The sequence below is a fragment of the Lepidochelys olivacea genome (assembly GCF_965140295.1).
Source record: "Lepidochelys olivacea isolate rLepOli2 genome assembly, chromosome: 1".
Lineage (NCBI taxonomy): Eukaryota > Metazoa > Chordata > Testudines > Cheloniidae > Lepidochelys > Lepidochelys olivacea.
The window spans coordinates 61,619,797-61,646,388 of NC_140411.1; the positions used below are offsets into that span (position 1 = coordinate 61,619,797).

The following is a 26,592-nucleotide window of genomic DNA, read 5'->3' on the forward strand; positions in this document are numbered from 1 at the left end:
GAACTGCAGGAGGGGCAGAGGTGGGGCTGGAAGAGGTGATGTGGGGGAAGAATGGATGGAGAGCTGGGGGACAAGATTGAACTAAGGTTTGGGGAGCAGAATTAATTGCCGTGAAGGGGATGGGCAGATGTGGGGATGAGAACAGCTCCAGTGGTGGCCAAAAAATGTCACCGTAATAAATTTGGGATCATTGGCAACACACTGTCACACACACACACACACACACACACTAGGGATGGGCAAGGGAGAATTCAAAAATCAAAAGACTGGCCCAAACCCCACAATATAATTGACTCGTGGAAATAAAGCAGTATATATGGTTGGTAGATTCATAGACTCAAAGACGATAAGGCTAGAAGGCCATTGTCATAATCTAGTCTGACCTCCTGCACATCATAGGCCATAGAACCTTGCTAACCCACTCCTGCAATAGGCCCATAACCTCTGGCCTCAAATCTTGATTTAAAAAGACTTCCAGTTAAGGAGAATCCACCATTTATTCCAGTTTAAACTAGCAAGTGACCCGTGTCCCATGCTGCAGAGGAAGGCAAAAAAAACCCAGGGTCTATACCACTCTGACTTTGGGGCAATTCCTTCCTTACCCCAAACATGGTGATCATTTAGACACCAAACATGTGGTCGAACCCCATCAATCACACATCTGGGAAATAATTCTGTGTAGTAACTCAGAGTCCTCCACTGCTAGTGTTCCATCTTCAGCTGTTGGAGATATTTGCTAATAGCAGATGCAGAAAAGCCATTTACAACACACACTTTGCTTCTCTACAAAAGAAAAAGGACACTAAACTTTCTAAACTACTACATGCCACAAGGGGCCACAGCAATGGTTCCCTCAACCCACCCAGCAATATTGTTAACCTAATCCAACTATACTCTTAGCCCAGCAGAAGCAGCTGTCCTATCTCGGGGCCTCTCCTTCTGCCCCTCCACCCACACGAACATGATACAGTTCTGTGGTGACCTAGAATCCTATTTTCGACGTCTCCGACTCAAGGAATATTTCCAACATACCTCTGAACAACATACTAATCCACAGAGACCTCTCTACCAACACTACAAAAAGAAGGATTCTAGGTGGACTCCTCCTGAAGGTCGAGACAGCAGACTGGACTTCTACATAGAGTGCTTCCGCCGATGTGCACGGGCTGAAATTGTGGAAAAGCAGCATCACTTGCCCCATAACCTCAGCCGTGCGGAACACAACGCCATCCACAGCTTCAGAAACAACTCCGACATTCGTAATCAAAAAGGCTGACAAAGGAGGTGCTGTTGTCATCATGAATAGGTCGGAATATGAGCAAGAGGCTGCTAGGCAGCTCTCCAACACCAGATTCTACAGGCCATTACCCTCTGATCCCACTGAGAGTTACCAAAAGAAACTACAGCATTTGCTCAAGAAACTCCCTGAAAAAGCTCAAGATCAAATCCGCACAGACACACCCTTGGAACCCTGATCTGGGATATTCTATCTACTACCCAAGATCCATAAGCCTGGAAATCCTGGGCGCCCTATCATCTCAGGCATTGGCACCCTGACAGCAAGATTGTCTGGCTATGTAGACTCCCTCCTCAGGCCCTACGCTACCAGCACTCTCAGCTATCTTCGAGACACCACTGACTTCCTGAGGAAACTACAATCCATCGGTGATCTTCCTGATAACACCATCCTGGCCACTATGGATGTAGAAGCCCTCTACACCAACATTCCACACAAAGATGGACTACAAGCCATCAAGAACACTATCCCCGATAATGTCACAGCTAACCTGGTGGCTGAACTTTGTGACTTTCTCCTTACCCATAACTATTTTACATTTGGGGACAATGTATACCTTCAAATCAGCGGCACTGCTATGGGTACCCACATGGCCCCACAGTATGCCAACATTTTTATGGCTGACTTAGAACAACTCTTCCTCAGCTCTCGTCCCCTAACGCCCCTACTCTACTTGCGCTACATTGATGACATCTTCATCATCTGGACCCATGGAAAAGAAGCCCTTGAGGAATTCCACCATGATTTCAACAATTTCCATCCCACCATCAACCTCAGCCTGGTCCAGTCCACACAAGAGATCCACTTCCTGGACACTACAGTGCTAATAAACGATGGTCACATAAACACCACCCTATACCGGAAACCTACTGACCGCTATTCCTACCTACATGCCTCCAGCTTTCACCCTGACCACACCACACAATCCATTGTCTACAGCCAAGCTCTGCGATACAACCGCATTTGCTCCAACCCCTCAGACAGAGACAAACACCTACAAGATCTCTATCAAGCATTCTTACAACTACAATACCCACCTGCGGAAGTGAAGAAACAGATTGATAGAGCCAGAAGAGTTCCCAGAAATCACCTACTACAGGACAGGCCTAACAAAGAAAATAACAGAACGCCACTAGCCGTCACCTTCAGCCCCCAACTAAAACTCCTCCAACGCATTACTAAGGATCTACAACCTATCCTGAAGGATGACCCAACACTCTCACAAATCTTGGGAGACAAGCCAGTCCTTGCCTACAGACAGCCCCCCAACCTGAAGCAAATACTCACCAGCAACCACATACCACACAACAGAACCACTAACCCAGGAACCTATCCTTGCAACAAAGCCCGTTGCCAACTGTGCCCACATATCTATTCAGGGGACACCATCACAGGGCCTAATAACATCAGCCACACTATCAGAGGCTCGTTCACCTGGACATCCACCAATGTGATATATGCCATCATGTGCCAGCAATGCCCCTCTGCCATGTACATTGGTCAAACTGGACAATCTCTACGTAAAAGAATAAATGGACACAAATCAGATGTCAAGAATTATAACATTCATAAACCAGTCGGAGAACACTTCAATCTCTCTGGTCACGCGATTACAGACATGAAAGTTGCGATATTACAACAAAAAAACTTCAAATCTGGACTCCAGCGAGAGACTGCTGAATTGGAATTCATTTGAAAATTGGATACAATTAACTTAGGCTTGAATAGAGAGTGGGAGTGGCTAAGTCATTATGCAAGGTAACCTATTTCCCCTTGTTTTTTCCTACCCCCCCCCCAGACGTTCTTGTTAAACCCTGGATTTGTGCTGGAAATGGCCCACCTGGATTATCATACACATTGTAAGGAGAGTGATCACTTTAGATAAGCTATTACCAGCAGGAGAGTGGGGTGGGGGGAGGTATTTTTTCATGCTTTGTGTGTATAAAAAGATCTTCTACACTTTCCACAGTATGCATCCGATGAAGTGAGCTGTAGCTCACGAAAGCTTAAGCTCAAATAAATTGGTTAGTCTCTAAGGTGCCACAAGTACTCCTTTTCTTTTTGCGAATACAGACTAACACGGCTGTTACTCTGAAAGCAGATGCAGAGGGGCCATACACTGTTGTGCCATATCCAGATGGGCCATCATACCATTTACTCCATACATTTATTAAGTTCAGTCTTGAACTTAGTTAGGTTTTCTGCCCCCAGTGCTTTCCTTTTGCCCCCACTGCTTCCCCACCTGCTTCCCTGTCAGCAATCACTTTGAAAACTATTTGGGTTGTACCATTATTAGTAGCTTTTGTCCTCTAATCGATATATGGGAATTAAAATCTCCCATAATCACACAATTTTCAGTCGTATTTATTTCATTAGAAATATTAATGAAGAGGATTCTATTCACATCCAAACTGGATCTTGGGGGTCTGTAGCAGACCCCAAGCACCATACCAGTGGAGCCTCTGTTACCATTCTTCCCCAAAGTGAAATTGACCCAAAACAGATTCTGATTTATCCATTCCATCTCTTTTCATTTCTTTACAGTCTACTCATTAAAATACAATGCTACTCCACCACCTTTACTTTGTCTTTCCTGACCAGCACATACCCTTCAACTCCAGCCATGACTACTATTCCACCATATTTCTATTATCCCTGTAATATCTGGTTTCATTTTCAGGATCAGTAGTTCTAGTTCCTCCATTTTGTTACACAGGCTCCTTGCACTGGTGTACAGACATCTTTTAGTTGTTTCCAATTGGCCTCTAGGGATAGTCATTTTCTGCCAGTATCATCTCGCTGACTGTTATTGTTATTGGTCTTGGCACTATCTTTCCTTTTGTTGTCTGTTCTCCTACTGTATGTTGTTCCTGTCTCCATTGCTGTATCCTCTTTCACTGGATTTTCCTCCGGCTCAATATTGGAAACAGGCGTGGAGATTATATGAGCATCTCCTAACAGTCTTCCCCCTAATTCCTAGTTTAAAGCTCTTTTAATCAGTTGTGTCAATCTGTATCCCAGAAATCTCTTCCCCACCCCTCTCAGATGGAGTGCATCTCATGAGAACTGTCCTCTGACCACTGGGAGACATTCACGGGAAACATCCCAAATCCTCCTTATAGCACCATTACTTAAGTCCTCTGCTGACCATCATTTTTATATAAAAAACCCCCACCTTCATGATTTTTTGGAGTTGGCAATATTGCAGCCCTAAGTACATGCCCATGAACCTTCCACAGTGATCCGTGAAGGCATGCCTGATCACTGAATGGTACCCTTTTCTGTTCGTGTGGATGCATCAGTGCCTCCTTCAGGTCAGGAACCTCCGCTATTTACATCCCTTTGATCTCTGACACAATGGCCACACGGATCACATAACTCCTGCAAAACAAAATGCAAATTTTCCACAGCAGGTACTGTTTTGGCCACAGCCACAAACTGGTACCCAACTGATCTATTGCTATCTGGGGCAACCAGATTCTACAGGGATGGTCATCTCTCTTAATTTTCATTAGCTGTCTACATTTAGGGGAGCTCCTCCTCACGGTCTGGCACTGTAGAGTCAGGGCTAGCTCACCACAGAGGCACAGAATAGTCTCTTTCCATACCCTGATGTCACACAGTCACTGCAGCTCATCCCAGGTCTTGAGAAGGACTGCCTGTGGTTGTAGTGCACACCCAAAAGCCACACTTTGCCCACTGAAGAGCAATTGCCGGTACAGCACGGAGCTGTCTACTCAGGCAGTGGTAGGTGAATGAACATTGCTCTATCATGAGTCAGATGGGTGCCGACAGAAAATCCTTCATCTGCATTCCCCCTGCCTCTTCAGCTGCCTCACTAATGCTTTTCAAAAGCTCCAGCAAACATCCTTCTTGCTGGGGAAGGACAGAGCAGAACATTCACTCTGGCGTCCATTTTGAGAAAAGGATGAGGAAATGGTAAAAGTCATCAGGGGACTTACATGATTGTCACTGAGGAACAATGAGAGTTTAACCTCTTCCACCACAGCTCCCCATAGCTCCCAGAAGACATGCTGAAATTTCCCAGAAGCCCCCACTTCAGCAAAGTGGGTTAGGAACTGAGGGATAGGTACCTGGAAGGCAATATGGTACAGTGCTAGCATGGACACAGAACAAAACTACTGCCAACCTGCATCAAAACCAGCATGAGTAGTGAGGACATACAGCACAGTTGGGGAATACCGCTGTGTGATCCTACTGGTTCAGTTATTAATGGTGCAAAACTCTAGCGTCGACAAGGCTTAAAACAGCAATTTCTCTCCTTATACAGTGGTGCCTCATTAGAAACGTTAACACATTCCAGCAGCACAGTGTCACCATCTCATGCCTGATTACGTTGCAAACTGAGATGAGTAAAATGAGCTTGAAATTGTCCTCTCAGCACCATTTGATAGTGGTGAATATAACGCCTTCCACTACCAAACCCCTGACTAATATACAGTACTTAAGATAGTCTGCTGATGCATTCATAAATTAATAGGATTTCATGTAATTAAAATTTTAAATACATCTCTAACATGGGCTCTGGTTTTGGATTTTTTAATTTCAGCTACGGAAATTTGGCTTTTGACATCATGGGTTCCCCTCCACCCCTTTTCTTTCATCCAACAGGTTTATAAAATCTCATTAGCATACTAAAAAGAAAAGAAATTAATTGAAGCCCAGAATTAAAAGGCTTGCTAGTTTCTTCATGTTATCTTTAGAACTTTACTCCCTACGTGGTAGGTGTAAATAACATGTGGGTGTGTAACAGTGGGTGGCAAATCGGTCAAATGGGAGCTAAGAATTAGAGAACTAGTGGAGATAGTTTTTATATAGCTGGGGAGATAGGGTGGGGCCCATATAAGCAGAGAAAACGAGGATGTCAGGAAGAACTTAGGATAAGTAGCACATTTCACAAACTATGGCACAAGTTAATAGATCCGGTCCCTTTAAGGAACATTTATACAATTTTTGATAGAAAATCATAACCTCTCTATAGAAGATGCGGAGCTCTGTCCCTTAAGCAGCCTGCATCAGCTAAGGAAAGAAGGGCTCATTTGGGACATTCCAACCCTACCCTTCTCCCCACTGCACCCGGGGGCTTCCTGGGCACCAGGCCTTGTTCCACCCTTTTGTTTAGGGTTGCCAACTTTCTGACTGCAGAAAACCGAATATCCCTGCTCTGCTCCCCTGCCCCGCCCCTTTCCTGAGGCCCCACCCTGACCCTTCTCCAAGGCCCCGCCCCCACTCACTCCATCCCCCCACCCTCCGTTGCTCACTCTCCCCCACCCTTCCTCATTTTCACCAGGCTGGGCAGGGAGTTGGGTGTGGGAGGGGGTGAGGGCTCTTGTGTGGGTCAATAAATGAGGGGTTCAGAGTATGAGAGGGGGCTCTGGGCTGGAGCAGGGTGATAGGGTGTGGAAGGGGGTACAGGCTCTGGGCTGGGGCCAGAAATGAGGGGTTCAGGGTATGGGGGGGGGCTCCAGGCTGCAGCAGGGGGTTGAGATGTAGGAGGAGGTGAGGGCTCTTGCAGGGGGTGCAGACTCTGGTGTGGCTCTGGGGATGAGGGGTCTGGGGTGCAGGAGGGGGCTCAGGGTTGGAGGGGAAATGAGGTTCGGGCTCTGAGAGTGAGTTTGGGTATGGGAGGGGGAATGGGGTGCAGGAGGGGGTTCAGGGTGCAAACTCCAGGCAGCATTTACCTCAGGCAGGTCACAGAAGCAGCCAGCATTTCCCTCTGGCTCCTAGGTGGAGGTGCGGCCACAGGGTCTCTGCACACTGCCCCCACCCTGAACACCAGCTCCGCAGCTCCGGGCCTCCCCCACAGGATTCTAACCTGCTCCCTGTGGACCCTACCTGACTACTTCCCTATTTAAAGTCTATCTCAGGGCTTCCCCCCATCCGAGGGCCTATCCTGTTTCCTGTAGGATTTCTCTTGTAGAAAGAAACCCTATCTCCTCCTCACTGAGTTCCCTTTGGTTCCATATAAGGCCCAGGTACTTAAAGATCCTTACCTAGCTCTGCCCCCTCTGGCTAGGAGACAATCAATCAATCACAGGTGCACTAATTGTCTCTTAATCCTCTTGTCTAACAGTTGATGAGCGTAAACCCCATCGTATGCATCATATATACAGCCTAGATCAGGGGCCGGCAACCTTTCAGAATTTAAGGTTTGGCGGGCCAGTAATACATTTTAACGTTTTTAGAAGGTCTCTTTCTATAAGTCTTTAATATATAACTAAACTATTGTTGTATGTAAAGTAAATAAGGTTTTTAAAATGTTTAAGAAGCTTCATTTAAAATTAAATGAAAATGCAGAGCCCCCCGGACCGGTGGCCAGGACCCGGGCAGTGTGAGCGCCACTGAAAATCAACTCGCCTGCCGCCTTTGGCATAGGTTGCCTACCCCGGCCTAGAATTACATGTCATAATATTTTTTGTGCAGGACCCCTAATTCATTCAGTGCACAAGAGGGACATGCCTTGGGGGGAAGAATCATGTGTGTGTACTGAAGAAGGCTGTTTTCTTTGTAGGATCGCTGCTTCATTTGTTGTAGAAGGTGGTGAATGAGGCAGGGGACTGCAGAAAGAGAATGAGTAATCTCATGGTTAAGTCAGTTGAATGTTGACCTGGAGGACTGGATTCTGTCCTTGCCTCTGCCACAGAGTCTATGTGATGCTGGGCAAGTTACTTGAATGCACAAGTGGGAAAAGTTTAATTTATTTTCTGAGTGCCTGACTGGAGACCTTGGAGTCAGATTTGCAGAAGTGCTGAGCGCTTACAGCTGCAACTGAAGTCAATGGGAACTGTATGTTGAACATATGAAAAATCAGGATACTTTGATCTTAACTGATCACTGTCTCAGTTCCATATCTGTAAAATGGGGAAAATATACACTCATCTCACAGGGGTGAAGGTAAATTCATGAATATTTGTGAAGCTTTCAGCTACTATAGTGATGAGCACCACAGAAAAGTCCATGAGGAAATTAATAATTCTGTCTTCAGAGCAGGTTTTGAATAGAATACAGCAAATAAGGCATAAAGCCACACAAAAAACAAGAAGAAAACAGAATTAAGTGAGCACCAACCAATCTGTGCACTGAATGATGTGGGAGTCCTCTGGAAAAATGTGATCCTGTAACTGAAGGCTGTTATCTCATATTGCATATGCACAGGGAGTTCAAATAAAGGTTGCATGGGGAATGCTCAGCTGAGGAACTCCTCCCCGAATCACAGTGTGGCTTCAGGCCATCCCAAGGCACAACTGAAATGATCTTTGTGGCACAACAGATTCAGGAGAAGTTCAGAAAGCAACACCAGGAACTGTTCATGGCATTCATTGACCTAACCCAGGTCTCTGACTCTATCAATCGTGATGCCCTATGGAAAGTGCTGTGTAGTTTTGGCTGTCCACAGAAATTCATTTCCATCATCAGACTACTCCATGATGGGTTGACTGCCACCATTCTGTGCAATGGCTCAGAGACCGAACCATTCATCATTTGCACTGTTGTCAAGCAGGACTGTGTCATTGTGCCAACCTTCTCCATTTACCTTGCCATGACCCTGATTCTCATTCATGACTGCGTTCTTGATGGAATCAGGATTGAGTATAGTATGGATGGTCAACTCCTCAATCTCCGACGTCTCCAAACAAAATCTAAGATCACGAGAACTGGCATCACTGATTCAGTATGCAGATGACTGCGTCATTCTCACACACACAGAGGCTGACCTGCAAAGTACCCTAAACCTTTTTGCAGATACCTATCACAGCCTGGGTCTCTCTCTCAACATCGTGAAAATCAAGGTACTCTACCAGCCCTCACCTGCATAAACTATTCTTCGTATTCCACAAATCACCATCAGTGGAGAACCCCTGCAAAATGTGGGCCATTTTCCATACCTTGATAGCCACCTCTCCCAAACAGTGAGCACTGACACAGAAATTGAAGACAGGATCCACTGTGCCAGCACATCCTTTGAAAGACTACTCAAACGAGTCTTCAATGATAGGGATCTGCGAACAGGCACCAAAATCTTGGTTTACAATGCAATTGTCATCCTCACCTTTCTCTATGGGTGAGACCTGGGTAAACTATAGACGGCATCTCAAGTGGATGGAATGGTTCCAGCAGCGCTGCTTCAGGAGGATTCTTAGGATCAGCTGGGAAGACCGATGCACTAACATTAGCATTCTCTCTGCAGTCAATATCAGCAGTATAGAAGGGCAGGTCATGAAACACCAACTCCTCTGGGCTGGCCACTGTGTATGTAGGCCTGTATGTAGGCCTGACACTTGCCTCCTGAAGCAAGTACTCTATTCTCAGTTAAGTCAGGGAAGAATGTTGGCATACTGTGGGGCCATGCGGGTACCCATAACAGTGCCGCTGACTTGAAGGTATAAATCATCCCCAAATCTGAAATAGTTGTGGGTGAGGGGACAATTTATACCTTCAAGTCAGTGGCACTGCTATGGGTACCCACATGGCCCCACAGTATGCCAACATTTTTATGGCTGATTTAGAACAACACTTCCTCAGCTCTCCTCTCCTAATGCCCCTACTCTACTTGCGCTACATTGATGACATCTTCATCATCTGGACCCATGTACATTGGCCAAACTGGACAGTCTCTACGCAAAAGAATAAGTAGACACAAATCAGACATCAAGAATTGTCACATTCAAATCAGTAGAACACTTCAATCTCCCTGGACACTCAATAACAGACTTAAAAGTCGCCATTCTTCAACAAAAAAACCTTCAAAAACAGACTTCAACGAGAAACTGCAGAACTGGAATTAATTTTCAAACTTGACACCATCAAATTAGGTCTGAATAAAGACTGGGAGTGACTGGGTCACTACAAAAAGTAATTTTGCCTCTGTTGATATTCACCCCTTCTTGTCAACTGTTGGGAATGGGCCACATCCACCCTAATTGAATTGGCCTCATTAGCACTGACCCCCTTTCCCGCCTTACCACACTTGGTAAGGCAACTCCAATCTTTTCATGTGCTGTGTATTTATACCTGCCTACTGTATTTTTCACTCCATGCATCTGATGAAGTGGGTTTTAGCCCAAAAAAGCTTATGCCCAAATAAATGTGTTAGTCTCTAAGGTGCCACAAGGACTCCTCATTGTTTTTGCTGCTACAGGCTAACACGGCTACCACTCTGAAACCTTAAAAAGGGAGGCATCAGCCCAACAAACTGGGAGGACTCAGTGCAGAACACACTGGTGCCATATCATACACCAAGCCAGAGCTCACTCTGTTTCCTTCCCTTCTTGTCCCATACCCCTATGCCAGGGATCCTCAGTTTTCTAAGGTTCCACTCCCAGTATTCCTCTTAGCATTAGGGGCTGGAGGGCCTTGAATACTAGCCCACAGAGCTCTTAGGCGCTAGTAACTTCTGACTGGTCACCTAGTGACCCCCTTGGTTGCTAGAACTAGAAGCTGAACTCTGTCCGATGACTCTGGGATCTGATTGGCAGAACTCTAGGGGGTCCCGATTGGCTCCCTGCTTGTATTTAAACTGAGTGGAGGAACAGGAATTTGTCCATGCACTGGATTTTCCCTGTTTAGAACTGCTTTCTTTACACTACCTGCTCCTGCTGCATGACTCTGATCTCCTGGTAACCTGATCCTGCCTGCCTCATGACACCTGACTCCTCATATGCCCTCTGGCCTCTTTCAGACTCTGACCTTCTGGTACTGGACCCAACCTGACGCTCAACACGCACTCTGACCACTAAGTCAGATTGTTCTCATCCCAGTCATGACACCTATTCAGTCCCAGTTTCCCCCAAATTCCAGTCCAATCCTCTCCCATGACTCCTTGTTCCATTCTACACTCCCCGCCTCCCCCCTCAAGTCAGGATCTTGTCCACTCTGCACTCAAATCAGGCAGCTTGCTCCTTAAACTGCCTGGTCTCAACTGGTGGTGGAGGGGATGGGAGCATACAAGGGACAGGCTCCCTGTTCTTAGTACTGGTGCCTAGTCTCAATCCAGCCCACAGCAGCATAGAGAAAGTCCTATTATGCCTTGGGCTGGTGCATGCTCAGTGTGATGGAATCTCTGGGGAAATTTATCTATTCAAGTCTCTTCTGAGGATATGCAAATTTGATTTTCAGATGCTTATAACTTAGTAAAACTTGGTCAGAATGTCACAGGAACAGCAAAAGGCACATCTCCAATGCAAAGGGTGCTCCCCTACCAAATTTCAAGTTCCTGCTCCAAAACAAGGAGAGGGGTGGACATTATGTTGTTCTGGTGGGCTCCACCCACCATCTCAAGATTTAAATAGGCTTATACCTTTTACCAGAGCTACATTCACTTAAAAACATTTGTGGAAAGTATATTTATTATGGAAGTTTCATAACTCTGTGACAAATATTTGTTGAAGTTTAAGAACTGTTAGAGGTCTGTCCTTTTTATATTGTAACTATTGAACCTCAATAAATATGGTTTTAATAATTAAATGGCATTTAATTAAACACTATAAGTGATTTTTTAATTCTTTGACTGCTGCTGAATGTCCCAAGTTCCATATTTGATGCAGAATGCACATTCTGAGCTCTGCTGGGATGTACCAAGAACCACCTGATGTTTCATTGATTTTAAATGGAACATCAATAGGATTCTACAGCACAGCGAATAGAGAGGAGGACAAGCAGCAAATTGGTTACATTTAATCAATTCCTTATCTGAGATACTTCATTTAAAGTGTGGCTCTCAGATTATATGAATGAACATCAAAACTCCATGAGGGAGACAATTCAGACATTGTGGACTTTAGAACTAGAATTAATTCATTAAGTGTGAAGAAATATATCACTAATATGTGATTTGTGTCATAGATGAGGTGTGCAGGAGCTGGGGAGGGCATGGAAGTCTAATTCAAAGAGAACTCTGTCTGCCTTAACTGACAGGTAGAAATATGGGAGTGAGGGTCTACCAAGCCTGTTGTAATTCAGCACAAAAGTTCAAGCATCAGAGGAAGCAAGTCATTTGTGTCCATAAAAGGAACAGTGTCTGTTTCTCACCTGCACTATTTGTAAAATTCCATCTTATCAAGGTGCACTGGGCTGTCACTCAATCCGAATTTTCACAAAAAATAAGAAATGTAGGGCTGCAAGTGACTTTGAGAAGTCATCAAGTCCAGCTTCCTGCACTGGGGTTGGAGCAAATAAACTTACATGTCCCTGGCAGGTGTTTGCCTAACCTGTTCTTAAAAGCCTCTAGTGACAGTGATTCCACAACCTTCCTTGGTAACCTATTCCAGTACTTAACTATCCTTGTAGTTAGCAAGATCTTCCTAATATCTAACCTAAATCTGCCTTGCTGCAGATTAAGCCTATTATTTCTTGTCCTATCGTTAGTGACATGGTGAGCAATTGATCAGCGTCCTCTTTATAACAGCCCAGCCCATATTTAAACATATAAGGTCCCCCCTCAGTCTACTCTTCTCAAAACTAAACATGCTCAGGTTTTGTTTAACATTTCCTCATAGGTGAGGTTTTCTAAACAATTTATCATTTTTGTTGCTCTCCTCTAGACACTCTCCAATTTGTCCACATCTTTCTTAAAGTGCAGTGTCCCAAACTGGACACAATACTCCAGCTGAGACCTCACCAGTGCTGAGGAGAGTGGGACAGTTACTTCCCATGTCTTACATACATCTCTCTTGTTAATGGGCCCCAGATTGATATTACCCTTTCTGGCAACCGCATCACATTTTGGCTCTTGTTCAGTTTGTGATCAGCTATGACTCCAGATCCTTTTCAGTGGTACTTCTGCCTGGCCAATTATTTCCCATTTTATATTTGTGTATATTGCACTTGTCTTTACTGAATTTCATCTTGTTAGTTTTGGACAAATTCTCCAATTTGTCAAAGTCATTTTGAATTCTAGTCCTGTCCTCCCAAGTGCTTGCAACCTCTCCCAGCTTGGTGTCATTTGCATATTTTTTCCACTTCATTATACAAGTTATTATTGAATAGTACCAGAGCTAGGAAAGACCCCTGTGGGACCCCACTAGATACATCCTCCCAGTCTGGCAGTGTACCATGATAACTACTCTTTGAGTACAGTCCTTCAACCAGTTGAGCACCCACCTTATAGTAATTTAATCTAGACCACATTTCTCTAGAATGTCATATGGGACTATGTCAAAAGCATTACTAAAACTTAAGAAAAATCACATCTACTGCCAAAATGGCAGTATAGAGAGAGTGCAGTCTTCTGGGAAGAGCAGGGTGTTGGGACTCCTGTGTTTTATCTTCCGCTCTGCCACTGATTTGTTGAGTGACCCTGTGCAAAGACTCCCATTGACTTTGACTTTGGATCAGGCCCATGACCGGTCTGAGCAAATAAGCAAGGATTTTGAGAGAATTAATTAATGTTTCTAAAGCACTCTGTGATCACTGGATAAAACCCAGTTATACAAGTATCCAGAGAGAGCTGACTATTAACAACAGTTGCTTGTCAGTCAGCAAATCCTTATTGGCCAGGTTCAGAGAGAGTCATCCCTGTTCACTGAGCGTGATGTTCTCATTTTCCTGTCAGCTAACAGAAACGAATAACACTACAGTTCTCAGTCATTACTAAACCAGAAGCCAAATTCTTCTCTCACATACAGTAGTGTAAATCTAAAATAGTCCGATTATTTATATCTCAGTAGTGCTAACAGGCCCTAATGAAGATGGCCACCCCATTGTTCTAGGTGCTGTATGTGCACTTGTGGTGACACTCTCTGCTTCAAAGAACTTACAGTCTATAGAGTCCAGACAGACAAATGGTGGAAGAAAGGAAAGATTATTATCCCTGTTTTACAGCTGGAGAACGGAGTCATAGAGAGATTACAGTTCAAACAGAAAATGTGTGGAAGAGCCAGTCACTGAACCTGGATCTTCTTCATCCTAACAACAAGCCCAAACTTCCTCTCTCTCGTTTTGTGATTCAGCTGAGTTTGCCATGTATTTATAAATATGCCTTTTGGCAAATGGATCAGTTAGGCATTACACTTGATTGTTTGTTTTTAAAGAGAACCACAGTCCAATAAGCCATACCTTCAAAAAACCATGACAGGAGGAAGCTGTTTGAGTGGGTCAAACATGGAAAAAAGTTCATAAGTATTCATTTGAACACTTAAACTAATTCACTATTGTTATATTCATGCCCCTTTTTGTGTGTGTTTATGGGTGCAACTCATACCTGTGCAGAAAACCAGCAAAAGGCCTATATACCACTTAAATCTCAAGGGTTTTAGGAGATATTCTAGCAAATGAGTTTTCTGGCAGGAATGTTCATTGAGACTACGGATTTTAAACAAATCTTGCAAAATATGAAGTGAATTTTGAATTAATACGTGTAAATATTCATACCAGAAACTCAAAGCCAAAGGTTGCTGTTATCCAGTCAGACAATAGAAGAAAACCACGTGACCTTCATGTAATCAACCTATCTTGAAGTTTCATACTAATCTGACCTGAAACAAGATACCAACCTGGCATTCTTCACTGAAATGATTCAACAAATCCTTTCCAATACTGAATACATATGAGAAATTCACAATTTGTTTGTGGAAACTTCACAAAGCTAGGAAGAGGTAAAATTCAGTGAATAAAATTATTCATTACAAATTATTTACCCAGCTCCTGAGCCACTAAAGAATGATTGTCATAGCATGATATTTGCAGAGACATGTCTTTTTTTTACTACGATTCAGATGGCTGAGCTACCATTATACACCATGCTAGTGTAACTTATCAAATTAGGAGAATACATTTTTAAATTCAATTACACCCTCAATGGAAATGGTTTCTCTGACTCTGGTAATCTTTGGAGAGGAATTATACACAGTTAATAAAGCTTTACATTTCAAAACCTAATTTTGAATGTTATTCCAAAGGTTAATTTAAGATCCCTCTTCCAAAAGGGAAGTTAAATAAAACTGATAGACGGTTGGAGTTTGTTGAGTGGTTGAGAGGTTTATCAGCATGTGAGTAAGAGTTCATTAGTTTTAATTAGTATAATCACTAATGTTGCATTAACAGTTTGCTGAGTGAAAGTAATTGCTCACACCCATTGTATTAGATGGGGAGATCAGAATTCATTTTATGAAGCAATTAGCATTTCAGCAATTTAAAAAAGGGCCTTTTATGATCTGCTGTCGCAATAACCTCCTTCACCAAGAGATTATTTAAATTAACTATAACTTTCATCCAAACAGGAAGAAGGAAGAAATGCAGGATAAAGTGTGAACCTGTCATCTCCGATGGTCCCTCTATGATAAGCAAGCCACTAAAGGCAGACACCTTGATTAGTTTATAATGACCTACTTTATTTTCCAGGCAATGCTGGTTATTTATCAGTCTTTAGTCCAGAATCTTGTTGGAAATTTTAAATTCTTGGATTTTAACACAACAAAGTACATAAAAAAAGAATGAAAAAAGAACACAGCATAATAATTTGGAGTAATAATTCTCCAAAGCAAGTACTAGATGGTTCAGTACATGTTTAAATGATCCATTACTCTTTGCATCAAATATCGAAGAAAGTAGATGTACAGGGTCTCAGTGAGAACCACCTATTATGCAGCAGCACATTTAACATTGCCCTCTGCCCACTGTAGCTTTAGAGGTTACATATCAAAATTCAACTGCCTGAAAAGCCTGGACTCTACAATCATGCCTTTCGAGTGAATATTGACCATTTACATAGTGGGGCAATTTACGAGTGGATACCCCCCAGGATGTCTGGGGTGACAAAGTCCAAGTGCTGTGGAAATAATAATGGAAGGAGACTTCAGTCCAGAACGTGGGACAGGGTGGGATAGTTAGGCCTCAGCAACTTGACATTCACAAGCGAACGCCAAATGACCTGATAAATTCCCAGTTCTACTAGAGACATAATCAGGAGAGGGACGGATGATAGATGTTCTGATACATACTGTTGTTTCCTACTTCAGGTGAAATGTGTTAAAATGAATAGGATTGCTGGACAAAGTGTCAAAACATTATATCAACACATTCATTTCAGCACATGGCTTGTTCTGCAGCAGCATGCTCATTGTCTCTCATTGCTTTTGCTGGTGCATGAGCACCTCCCATGGCTGAAAATGGGGGAAAGAGACTTGGGTTTCTAGTAGTAAACTGCCACTAGTGTCGAGTGAACTTTGAAGGGTTGAATATCCCCTGCATTCTTCTCCCTCTGTCACTCACAAAATCCTGTGCTGAGGAGGTGTTGGCAGGGCCCCTCAGAGCAGTGGAGCTTGGAGTTAGCTCCCCATTGAGATGTATGAGACAGTTCCCATCACTCAGAGCTATTGTTTCAGGATGCCCACAGACTGAGGCAGAGGTCACTGCATCAATTAAACTCAAAAACATAAACTGAGTGTTTCTTCACAACCATGAGGATAGAAATTTGTATTTTTTTGTAATGCAAGCTGAAATGTTGACACAATCACAGGACTCCAAGAGCTGGTGTCTCTGTGCATGGGCTATTGTGCCACTGCCTTCATCTGTCATGTGTCCACCTTTAATATACATGGATTAAAAAAGCAAGATTTAGGCACAAAGTATTTTTATTCATAAAGAAAAATACTGAGGGCACCCTACACAATAAAAATTGAATTTGGTTCACAAATGATGTGTTATACAACATGTTATTTCAGATAAAAAAAAGTTTGCCAGAGTGTCTTCTTAAAGGGTAATAAAGCCATAAATATTGCATTTCCCTGTTAGGAGCTCTAAGAGCCATAAGTGCATAAAATGCCCCATGCTCTCCTTGTTTTTTACAAAATACAGATTTGTTTCCCTTGAACTAATGCAGTTGCTTTTTAAAACACATGCATCACTTTCATTTAAGACGATTTATTGCAGTCCTGCTGGTTTATCTTTTCCCCTGCAGAACGAGACAGCTATTGGCACCTTTTGCTGTCTGTACAAGTCCACATCTTGCTCACAGTGGGTCTGTCTGATCTCAAAGGTGCTGAGTTCCTTCAGCTTCCATTGATGTCAACAGGATTTGCAGGTGCTCAGCACCTCTCAGGACCAGGACCTGTAAGTATGTTCCAAGTCAGTGCCTGGTATGGTATCCTCAGCTTTCATCTTGTTTTTTTCTCTTCTTCTTGCAGTATGTATCAAACAGGCATGCAGTCGGTCAGACCTCCACGGAGCAAGGCAGCCTTCATTCCCACCATCCCCTCGAGACAGTGCACGACCCGCAACTGATTCCTTGCATGTGCCCTCTGTTTTCTTGTCAATGGGAAGGCCATGTAGAAGTGGTGGTATCACATCTGAGACAGACGCACCGGATCAACATCCTTCATGGGGCAGAGATTGTTTTCCTGGCCACAGACATGCACCTCCCTGCACCAACAGATTGGATAATAATGCATTCTTGCCTGGGCCACCATTTTTTGCTTGTGCTCAGGAAGCAGGAGAAATACGAAGGCCATCCCCAGTTCTTTGCCACCATGATGCTGATTGGCACCCCCACACAAGCCGATAACTTCACCTACAGGCTTGAGCTCAACAGGAATCAGAGGCGCCTGAAGTGGGAAGCTACCCCGAGATCGGTACTGGAGTGCGTGGACTCTGTCATATCAGACGGCGATTGCCTTGTCCTTAACACCTCACTGGCCCAGCTCTTCTCTGATAATGGAAGCCTGGCTATAGGAATTGCAATAACTGCGAGCAAAGTTCACGCTGCTGAAGCAGAAATGTAAAGAAGAAGACACTGTGCTTCAGCAGCTTGAGAAAGCCAGAACTCATGGACTTTTTGGGGGGTCTCAGGTCTTTTGTGGTCTTTCGTACTTGTCCACAGTGGGCATTATGTAAACATCCAGTGATTAAGGCCTTTGTGTAATGTATTCGCTGTTTTGTTAATACAATTTTACGACACATTTCAACGGTGATAATCAAGTTGTTGTCTCCATCAAAATAGCCACTGAATCTCTTGAGCAGAAACTGCCAGCGTGGAAAGAACCAGCAGGGTGACTTGTAGAATCCTTGGTTTGGATACACTATACAGATACTTTTCCTTCAGTGTCTGCTTAAAATCCAAGTACGAATGAAGCTCTCTGTTCCTGGTAGTAAGGTGAAATATTTCCTATGGGACAGAGGCTCCTGCTTGGCCCATTTGTGGGTGTCACTCATTAGCAACTCCGTAGGAACTGGGGGGACTGCAATTAGTTTGCTTAAAATGGAGCAAGTTGCAGCTGTCCAAAGCTTTAAGGCACTATGCAAGAAGATGGCAATACTCCATCAGACCTCAGCAGACGGTCTGCATAGAACATTGCATCATATGACCCACCACCTCTAGGAGCCACTATCACTATTTAAAGGCAAGGGGAAATCACAGACCCAATATCAAATGGCAGATCATATTTATCCCACAGTTACTGTTTATTAACAACAATAACAGCCATTATCATTTAACATGGATAATGAGGTGGAGACTAAAGCCCACTAACAAGCTGGGCCACATTGTGCTAGGCACTATACAGACATATAATAAATGGTAGCCCTTTCCCCCAAAAGCCCATAGTCTAAGGCATGTCGACACTGCAGTTGGGAGCTTGCCCCCCAGCCTGGATAAACAGACACACGCTATGATAGCTCAAGCTAGCACACTAAAAATAGTAGTGTGGACATTGTGGCAAAGGTGGTGATGTGTGTTAGCCACCTGAGTACAGACCCAGTGGGTTGGGTGGGCTTATACTAGGGCAGCTCCACACTGCTATTTCTAGACATACCCTAGAGGACACGCTTTGGCCTCTCATTATATAGAACAGGCACAGATGATCCATTCATCCCTTAGATTACTCCGTCCATGGAAGAAGAACCCACTACCTCTAAAGAGTATTCACTCCTCACTGATCTAGGGCCTGGAAATCCTAACGCTTTAAATCAGATCCCACCACCCAGCTGACGTCATTTTGAATCAAATTAAGTTATATTCTCGTATCGCTCTTGAGAGGGACTGGCTTGCTAGGGGAAAACCAATCTGTCTCTAAAATCAAGGTATCCATAATCTATCATGAGGGTTTTCATTGTTTAACATTTATTTTCTCAAATATTCAAAGGGCATTTTTCAGAAAAGAAATCTAAAGCCCGCAAAGGTTTCCAGGATAAGTCTTGCAGCTTGATTGTGCTGTTGTATTTCTGGCCCTCAGCCTCTTAGCTTTCACTCATTAATACAGATTTTAAAGTGACAGCTGGAATATCTACCTGCAATATGACTCTTTTTTCCTCCAACTTTACATTTCCCCCTCTTCTTCTATACATCCCCCTGCTCAAAAGTGTTCATAGGACACCAAGTGAGAGTAGTGTCATGAAAATTTGTGGGTTTTTCATATGAGCTATTCTTCTGTGATAGCTTTTGATTCTGACCGATTTCTGGTATTGAATCAGCTCCAATACCCTGGATCTGAATATCCCCAAATTTAAGGTAAGTTCAGATCCAGATGTGGAGTTGAACTTTGTGTCTGACCACTGTTTATAGAAGGATAAACTAAAGGTGCAGCTTCACTTGGAAAAAAGGTGTGTTCTTAGCTTGAGTTCACTAAGATTTTACCTCATGTTAGTTAAGACAAGGTACCGTATATACTCGTTCATAAGCCAAATTTTTTTAGTAAAAAAGGGAAGCACCAGAGAAGGGGGTCGGCTTATGAACGGGTATAGAGGGAGAGGTGGGACACAGCCTCTCCCCTCAACAGAGGGGGCAAGGAGAGGCAGCACAGCCAGCAGAGCCCGAAGGGAAGAGGTGGGGCCAGAGTCTCTCCATTTCTGGCCACGCTCCTCTCCCCCCAGCCTCCGAAGCAGCTGCAGCTCCAGGGCTGGCAGGCTGTGGCCGCGCCGCCTGGCCCGCTGGACCACACTGCGGCCATGCTGCTCCGTCTGGCCCACTGGAGCAGGCTGCAGCTGCGCCGCCTAGCCTGCTGGAGCAGCTCCGGCCAGGCCAGAGACATCCTCCCCTGGCTCTCCCCAGCTAAGGTGGGAAGGGATGGGATGGGGAGAGTGTGGGGGTCCTGGGCTAGGGGTGGGGGGGTCACGTGGGGGGATGGGCACATAGGTTACTCCCCTGACCCCGAGCTTCTCCCCCCAAATTTCCCCACCAGTTGCTGTCCCGGCCCATCAGGGTAAGCAGCTGGCACGCTGGGACACTTTGTTTACTTAGGTTTACCTCCGTGCCTGCGGACCCTCAAGGTAAAGAAACAGTCTCGGCCCACCAGCGGCTTATCCTGATGGCCCCGGAGCCAAAGTTTGCCAACCCCTGAATTATAGGGTCGGCTTATGAATGGGTCATAAAAATTTTCCATTTTTACTTATCAATCTTGGGGGGGATCGGCTTATAAACGAACTGGCTTATGATCGAGTATATATGGTAGTTTGTAATTTTCACATGTATTAGCAGGTTGAGTGGGAGAACCTAGGGTTCACTTTGACCTACTAAGTCACATGAAAACTACAAACTGCCTTGTCATCACTAGCTGTTTACTCATGTTAATTACCCTGTGTCAGCTAACTCAAATTAAGAACACACCTTGTTTCCTAGTAAAAACAATCTCCAGGTCCAAGTGCCCCTCTACCAATGGAAAAGTCTGGATCTGAACACTGTGGCTCAGGCTCCACTCTACTCATCAGTAAAAATCAGTGGTGGAACCCTGCCTTTAATATTTTCCTGATTCTGAGGTGAATACCAGGAAGATAATACTGAGCTCCAGACATTCATTGACTCTTTACCTAGCATTTCATCCCAGCTGGTGGCACTGAAAATCAAAGAGAAGCCAAGATTTCCTCAACAGGCTCGGGCCTGCCATTCATAAGTGGACAGAAATGAAGTATGACTTCTAAAAAGGAAGTGTCAGTCTCAATAATGGGATCACAGTGCTACAGTGTAAGCTGTAGCGTAGTTCTCTGCTCTAAGTGAATTCTGGTTGGAATGTGCTGGTTATATTAATGCACTAAAATGAAAGGGATTTCAGGGCAGCTAATTTTTCCTATGCACAGTTAAATATTCAGAACTGGAAACTGCTGCACATTTTCTTACATAGCAGTAATAAATAAATCACTGGCATATTGTGGACTTAAACCGGAGTCTCTCAGCTCCTCAGGCAAATGTTCTTTTACTGAACTTAAAAAAAAAAATACAGCTCCACTTGCTTAAAGCAGCCCAGGCCTTTGTATGCTAAGGTAAAAGCATATGAAACTGATAGTGAAATAATTTTCTACTCTGGAGATGCCAGAACGCAGGACACTAGAGGTATAGCTGCTCCCCAAATGAATCATGGTCAAGCTAAGTGGCTCCCTTCACGTGGTTTCTTTTGGAGTATCCTGCAAAATAGAAAATATTCTGCTGCTCTTGCAGGGATAGCTCAGCAACCCCTCTAAGCACCCCAATGTGAAACGCAAACGTTTTCAAATTTGTATAGTATCTCCTGACATAGAAGGCATTATAATTGATTCATTGTTCAAAATGCATGGCCAATTCTTTGCTGCCATAAAATGAAGGTGAAGTGGACTATTTCAGTGGGGAAACAATGCTACAGAATTCAGAAAATGTTGGCAAATAGAATCAGTGAAATTTGGTTTGCTTGCATCCTTGAAATGGCCTTACTGTAGGTTTTTATACCTCTCCTGTCACGGCTGAAAGGCAAGCAGGCCTTGGTTTAACAAATGAGAACCTGGATTTTTCACTCCTGGAACTAATGTTCTACTAGAACACTCAGTGCTCCTAGCATACATTCCATCCAAGGATCTCAAAGCCCTTTGGAAGCGTTGATGAATTAAGCCTTACATATCTGCAAGGTAGATAACTATTGAGGCTGAGCTAAATCAGCCTTATAAAATTATATTTCCCCAGTTGCCTAGGGTGAGAATATTTTTCTGACAGATGAGAAAAACAGCATTAGTTTTTTCCCCATTATCATCAGCCTTCATAGTGAGGGGACCATTTAGGGATTGGGGGCAAAAATTGGGGATTGGTCCTGCTTTGAGCAGGGGGTTGGACTAGATGATCTCCTGAGGTCCCTTCCAACCCTGATATGCTATGATTCGAAGGGTACATGAGTAGATTTTGGACCTAGGCTAATAAATTTTCATAAAACTCCTGTAAGGCTGGGCCATGTGAATTGCCCACAGTCAGATTAGAAAATCTGACTTCCTTTCCCTGCTCTAACCAACAGAATTCTACCTTAGGGTCTTCAGTAAGAGAACACTAGTCCTTTTAGCCCACCCCCTATCCAGAATTAAATCCACACCATATATATTTATATATATATATATATATATATATATATATATATATATATATATATATATATATATATATATATATATATATATATATATGACTGTTTATAAGTCAATTAGATCTCATCAGCCACTCATCTTGCTTTCAGAATAATGGGGAAGCCTGCTCTGGGTGGCAAGATGGAGGGTAGTTTTCTTCGTGTTGGAACATTACTTCATAACATTACATCCCCTCCAATATAAACACACACAGAGCAATAAATAAACCAACAAAACCAGGAGAGAATATGAACTAATTCAGTCTGTCTCCCTTTTGCACATTTTCCCATCAACATTTATTGTTAAAGGTTATTGTAACATTTTATAACTTTCACTGACTTGTCCTGCTTGAGAGCTTACAAGTAGGGTAAATTTTTAGGTTCACTTACTACAACAGCACCTTGCAATACAAGTCATTGAAAGCTTTGAATGTAGTGAACCTTTAGGGAGCAGATCTTTGGTGTAAGGACATGTAATTTTTATATAAATACTTTTCGGAGTAAGACTGCATTTTAATATGTGCTATCAGGGTCCCTCTAATGATATGAGTATTAAGAGGAGTGGTCTTGGCACAAATACTGAGATTCTGCATGGATATCCTTTGGATTCAATATTATTGCACTGAGGGTATGAAAGCCCTGCCCCTGTCTCGCCCTTCCTCTCTACTCCAAACATTTCTTTTAACTCTCTGAGGCAGAGGAATGGTCAGTGGATTCCTATCTAAGGTTTTTATGTGGTGTCCATTACCATATGAAATGTCTCACTATCTTTAATATATGGAGCCTCACAATACCCCTGTGAGGTAGGGAAGTATTTGCCTAAGGTCACACAGGAAGTCTGTGGCAGAGCAGGAAATTAAACTCATGTCTCCCAAGTCCCAGGTTAGCATGCTAACCATTAGTCCACCCTTTGGGTCTTTGCAAAGCTTATACATTAAGAGTACAAAGTTACTGATAAGAACTTTTCTTTCTCCTTTATGGCATTGTCTCTCCAGAACCTCAGTGTAAGGGCATGTCTACACTTACCGGTAGATCGACACTGCTGCAATCGATGAAGTGAGTGTTGATTTAGTGGGTCTGGTGAAGACACACTAAATCGATGGGAGAGCACTCTCCCATCGATTTGCGTACTCCACGTCCCTGAGAAGCATAAGGGAAGTCAACAGGAGACGCTCTCCCATCGACACAGCACAGTGTAGCCACTGCGGTAAGTGGATCTAACTACATCAACTTCAATTATGTTATTCATGTAACTGAAGATGCGAAAATTAGATCGATTTACCATGGTAGTGTAGACCAGGCCTAAGAGACTAACACAAACAGTGACAATCTTCAGGAAGAGGGCTGAGTCCTGCCACTCACTGTTCTCTCCAACTGGGCATCCAACAAGGACTCAATACTGAGAGAATAGTGCTATGTGAAAGTTTTAAGGCTCCAGACAGCAGCCTTACAAATCTTAGCAATAGACACATATGAAATACAAGTTGCAGTTGCTGCTATCCCTCTCCAAGAATGAGCTTTAAGTCCTTCAGGTACTGAACTCCTCCTAAAATATAACATATCTGAATACATAATTTAATCCATTTAGATAGCCCCAGAATTTGGGTATCCTGGCTTTTAGATATTTATTTATTTTATCAAAAAAACCTTGTGGACTTCCAAAACTGCTTTTTCCTATCAAGGGAATAATGAACAGCTCCTTTAACATCCATGTAATGCAGCTTGGTAAATACAAAGGCTTTCAGGGGGAAAATATACTGACAAAGAAATTGATTCAAATGAAAATGCAAGACTAACCTAGTCAAGAATTTTGCCTGTGGTCTCAAAACCACCATCGTTATGCACCATTCCCATGCTTCTAGTTATGGCAGGAGACACTGATTTCTGTTCAAATAATACACTTGCACTGCACTGGCTGACCAATCCCTATTGCTCTTACTACTACGGGTATGACTACATTTCAAGATGGAGGTGTAAATTCCAGCTCGAGGATATCTACCCATGCAAACTCTAGAGTCTGAGATGGTACGTACTTGGAGAGGCTAGAGTCTCCTGCCATTCATGCTGCTGTGGCTATACTCTATTTTTAGCACGCTAGCTGGATTAGAGCTAGCATGGGTCTGTCTCCTTCAGCTGGAATTTACACCTCCAGCTCAAAGTACCCTAAGAGCTTTATGTGAAGTCTAAGTACCCTGGTCTTCTCAAGAACCCCCAGCTAATCCAAAAGAGATCCACCTGAAATGTAAAGCAACTGTGGCTTTCACCATGCATGGAATGGGGGGGGAGACAGGGTCATTCCCTTTAGAATGAGGTGTCTGGAACGGCTGACTGTAAAAGGGTAAAATCCACCTCTCGCAATCACCCGCTGCCCAGGTGTGCATCTGCACCTCTCTCAGTCTGTGGTGACCCCGGTCGGTGGTTTCTCAGGCAGTTTCAGTGACTCAGCGCTCCGGCCAAGTCACACACGCAGGCTGTGTGCTTTCAACAAAACAAAACCCCTTCCAGGATAAATAGTTCAAAGGTAAAGTCTCAGTCTGTAGTCTTTAAACAGTCCCAACCCTGGTGAGGGGTTGTGCCCCCAGGGCTCCCTCCCTTCCTCTGTCTCTGAGCCTGTCTCATCCCAGCTCAGCCACTAAGTTCAGTTCCCCTTCCAGTTCAGTTCAGTTCCCCTTCCAGGGTACGTAACATTTCAACAGTCAGGCCACTGCCCCTGTAGCTAATGGGGTGGGACGACTCAGGTCCATCCACTACTCTGGGTCCCAGCCCAGGGACTCTGTGAATAGCAGCCACATGCTGCTGTGTCCCCTTTAACTCTTCACTACACTGCTTCAGTTCCCTTTGTCACTTCCCCGTAGCTCTAGCACCTTCACAAATGCTTCATCCTTACCGTAGGGCTGAAGTCTTGTATTCAGTCCCAGCAGCCAGCCAAGAGCTCCTTCTTGCTCCCGTGGTCCCTGCCAGCACCTGCTCTGTCCGTGGTCCTGTAGCTCCCTCAGCCAGCCAGGAACACCATTCACGCTCCTTCAGCTCCAGGCAGAAACTGACTGTCTCTAGCTCTGCAGCTCCTTGTATATGTCTCCCTTCAGCCTCTCTGATTGGCTGCTTCCCCCCACAGCCACTCCAGGCAGCCTGAAGGACTTCTTTACTGCTCTTTTCTGGCATGGTAGGACCACGAGGTCTCCAGCAGGGTCTCAAAACTACCATCGTTATTCACCATTCCCCACAGACTCAAGAGTTCTAGAGCATTAGCCACCCTTCATGTGAGCCAGTTGCCTAGATATGGTTGTGCTTGTGAGCTCTGATGATGAAGGTGGGCTGCCACCCTTGCCAATTATTTGTACAGCACTTAACTTAATGGGGCCCTGAGCCACGAATGAGGTCTCTGGACACTAGTGCAATAGAAGTAAATAAAATAACAACAATAATTAATAATAATTAATAATAATAAAGTATACTTTCAATGCTGCAGCCATCCCAAAAAATAGAACCTTGCACTGGTAGTGATCATTGCTCAGCTCTGAACCCAAATTATTGCCCATGACTTTGCCTTTTTGAGATGTGGAAGAGAAATCCTGAAGATTGAGGGTCTCAGACCTATTCTGAATATATAGGGAAGCACTGATGTTCCCCTGACAAGCCAGACACACTGTATTTTTTCTAAAATACTTGTTCATCTTATGAAAACTTAAAATTGGACACAGACCTCCTTTTTTCATTGGACTAAGAATTCATGGACTTTTTAAAATGTCCTAATTATGGCTCTGGCATAAATTCTATAGATCATACCTTGAAATAAATGCTTTCTACCATAGTATCTTCAGACACATGTCCTTAAAAAACATGGAATGGGGGTTAAGCTTTGGAATGTCCTCAAACTTGAGGGTGTACCAACTATTCAGTCATCACTAGAACCTATTTGTCCCCAGAGATATTTAGTCAGGACAATAAAAATTAGGCTAAATAGTCTCCAAAAGGAGTAACAAGAATTGGGGC

At 43.8% G+C, this 26,592-nt stretch overlaps 1 protein-coding gene across 1 annotated transcript in view; it reads left to right on the plus strand.

Annotated features, from left to right (window-relative positions):
• Positions 1-18,216, plus strand: part of SIAH3 (siah E3 ubiquitin protein ligase family member 3) — a 75,988-nt gene extending 57,772 nt beyond the window's left edge. The window contains exon 2 of the mRNA XM_084614535.1: positions 17,440-18,216. Within this exon, the coding sequence (XP_084470661.1) occupies positions 17,440-18,033 (594 nt within the window). The 3' untranslated portion in view covers positions 18,034-18,216. The remainder of the gene's footprint in view (positions 1-17,439) is intronic.
• The last annotated feature ends 8,376 nt before the right edge of the window (positions 18,217-26,592 follow it).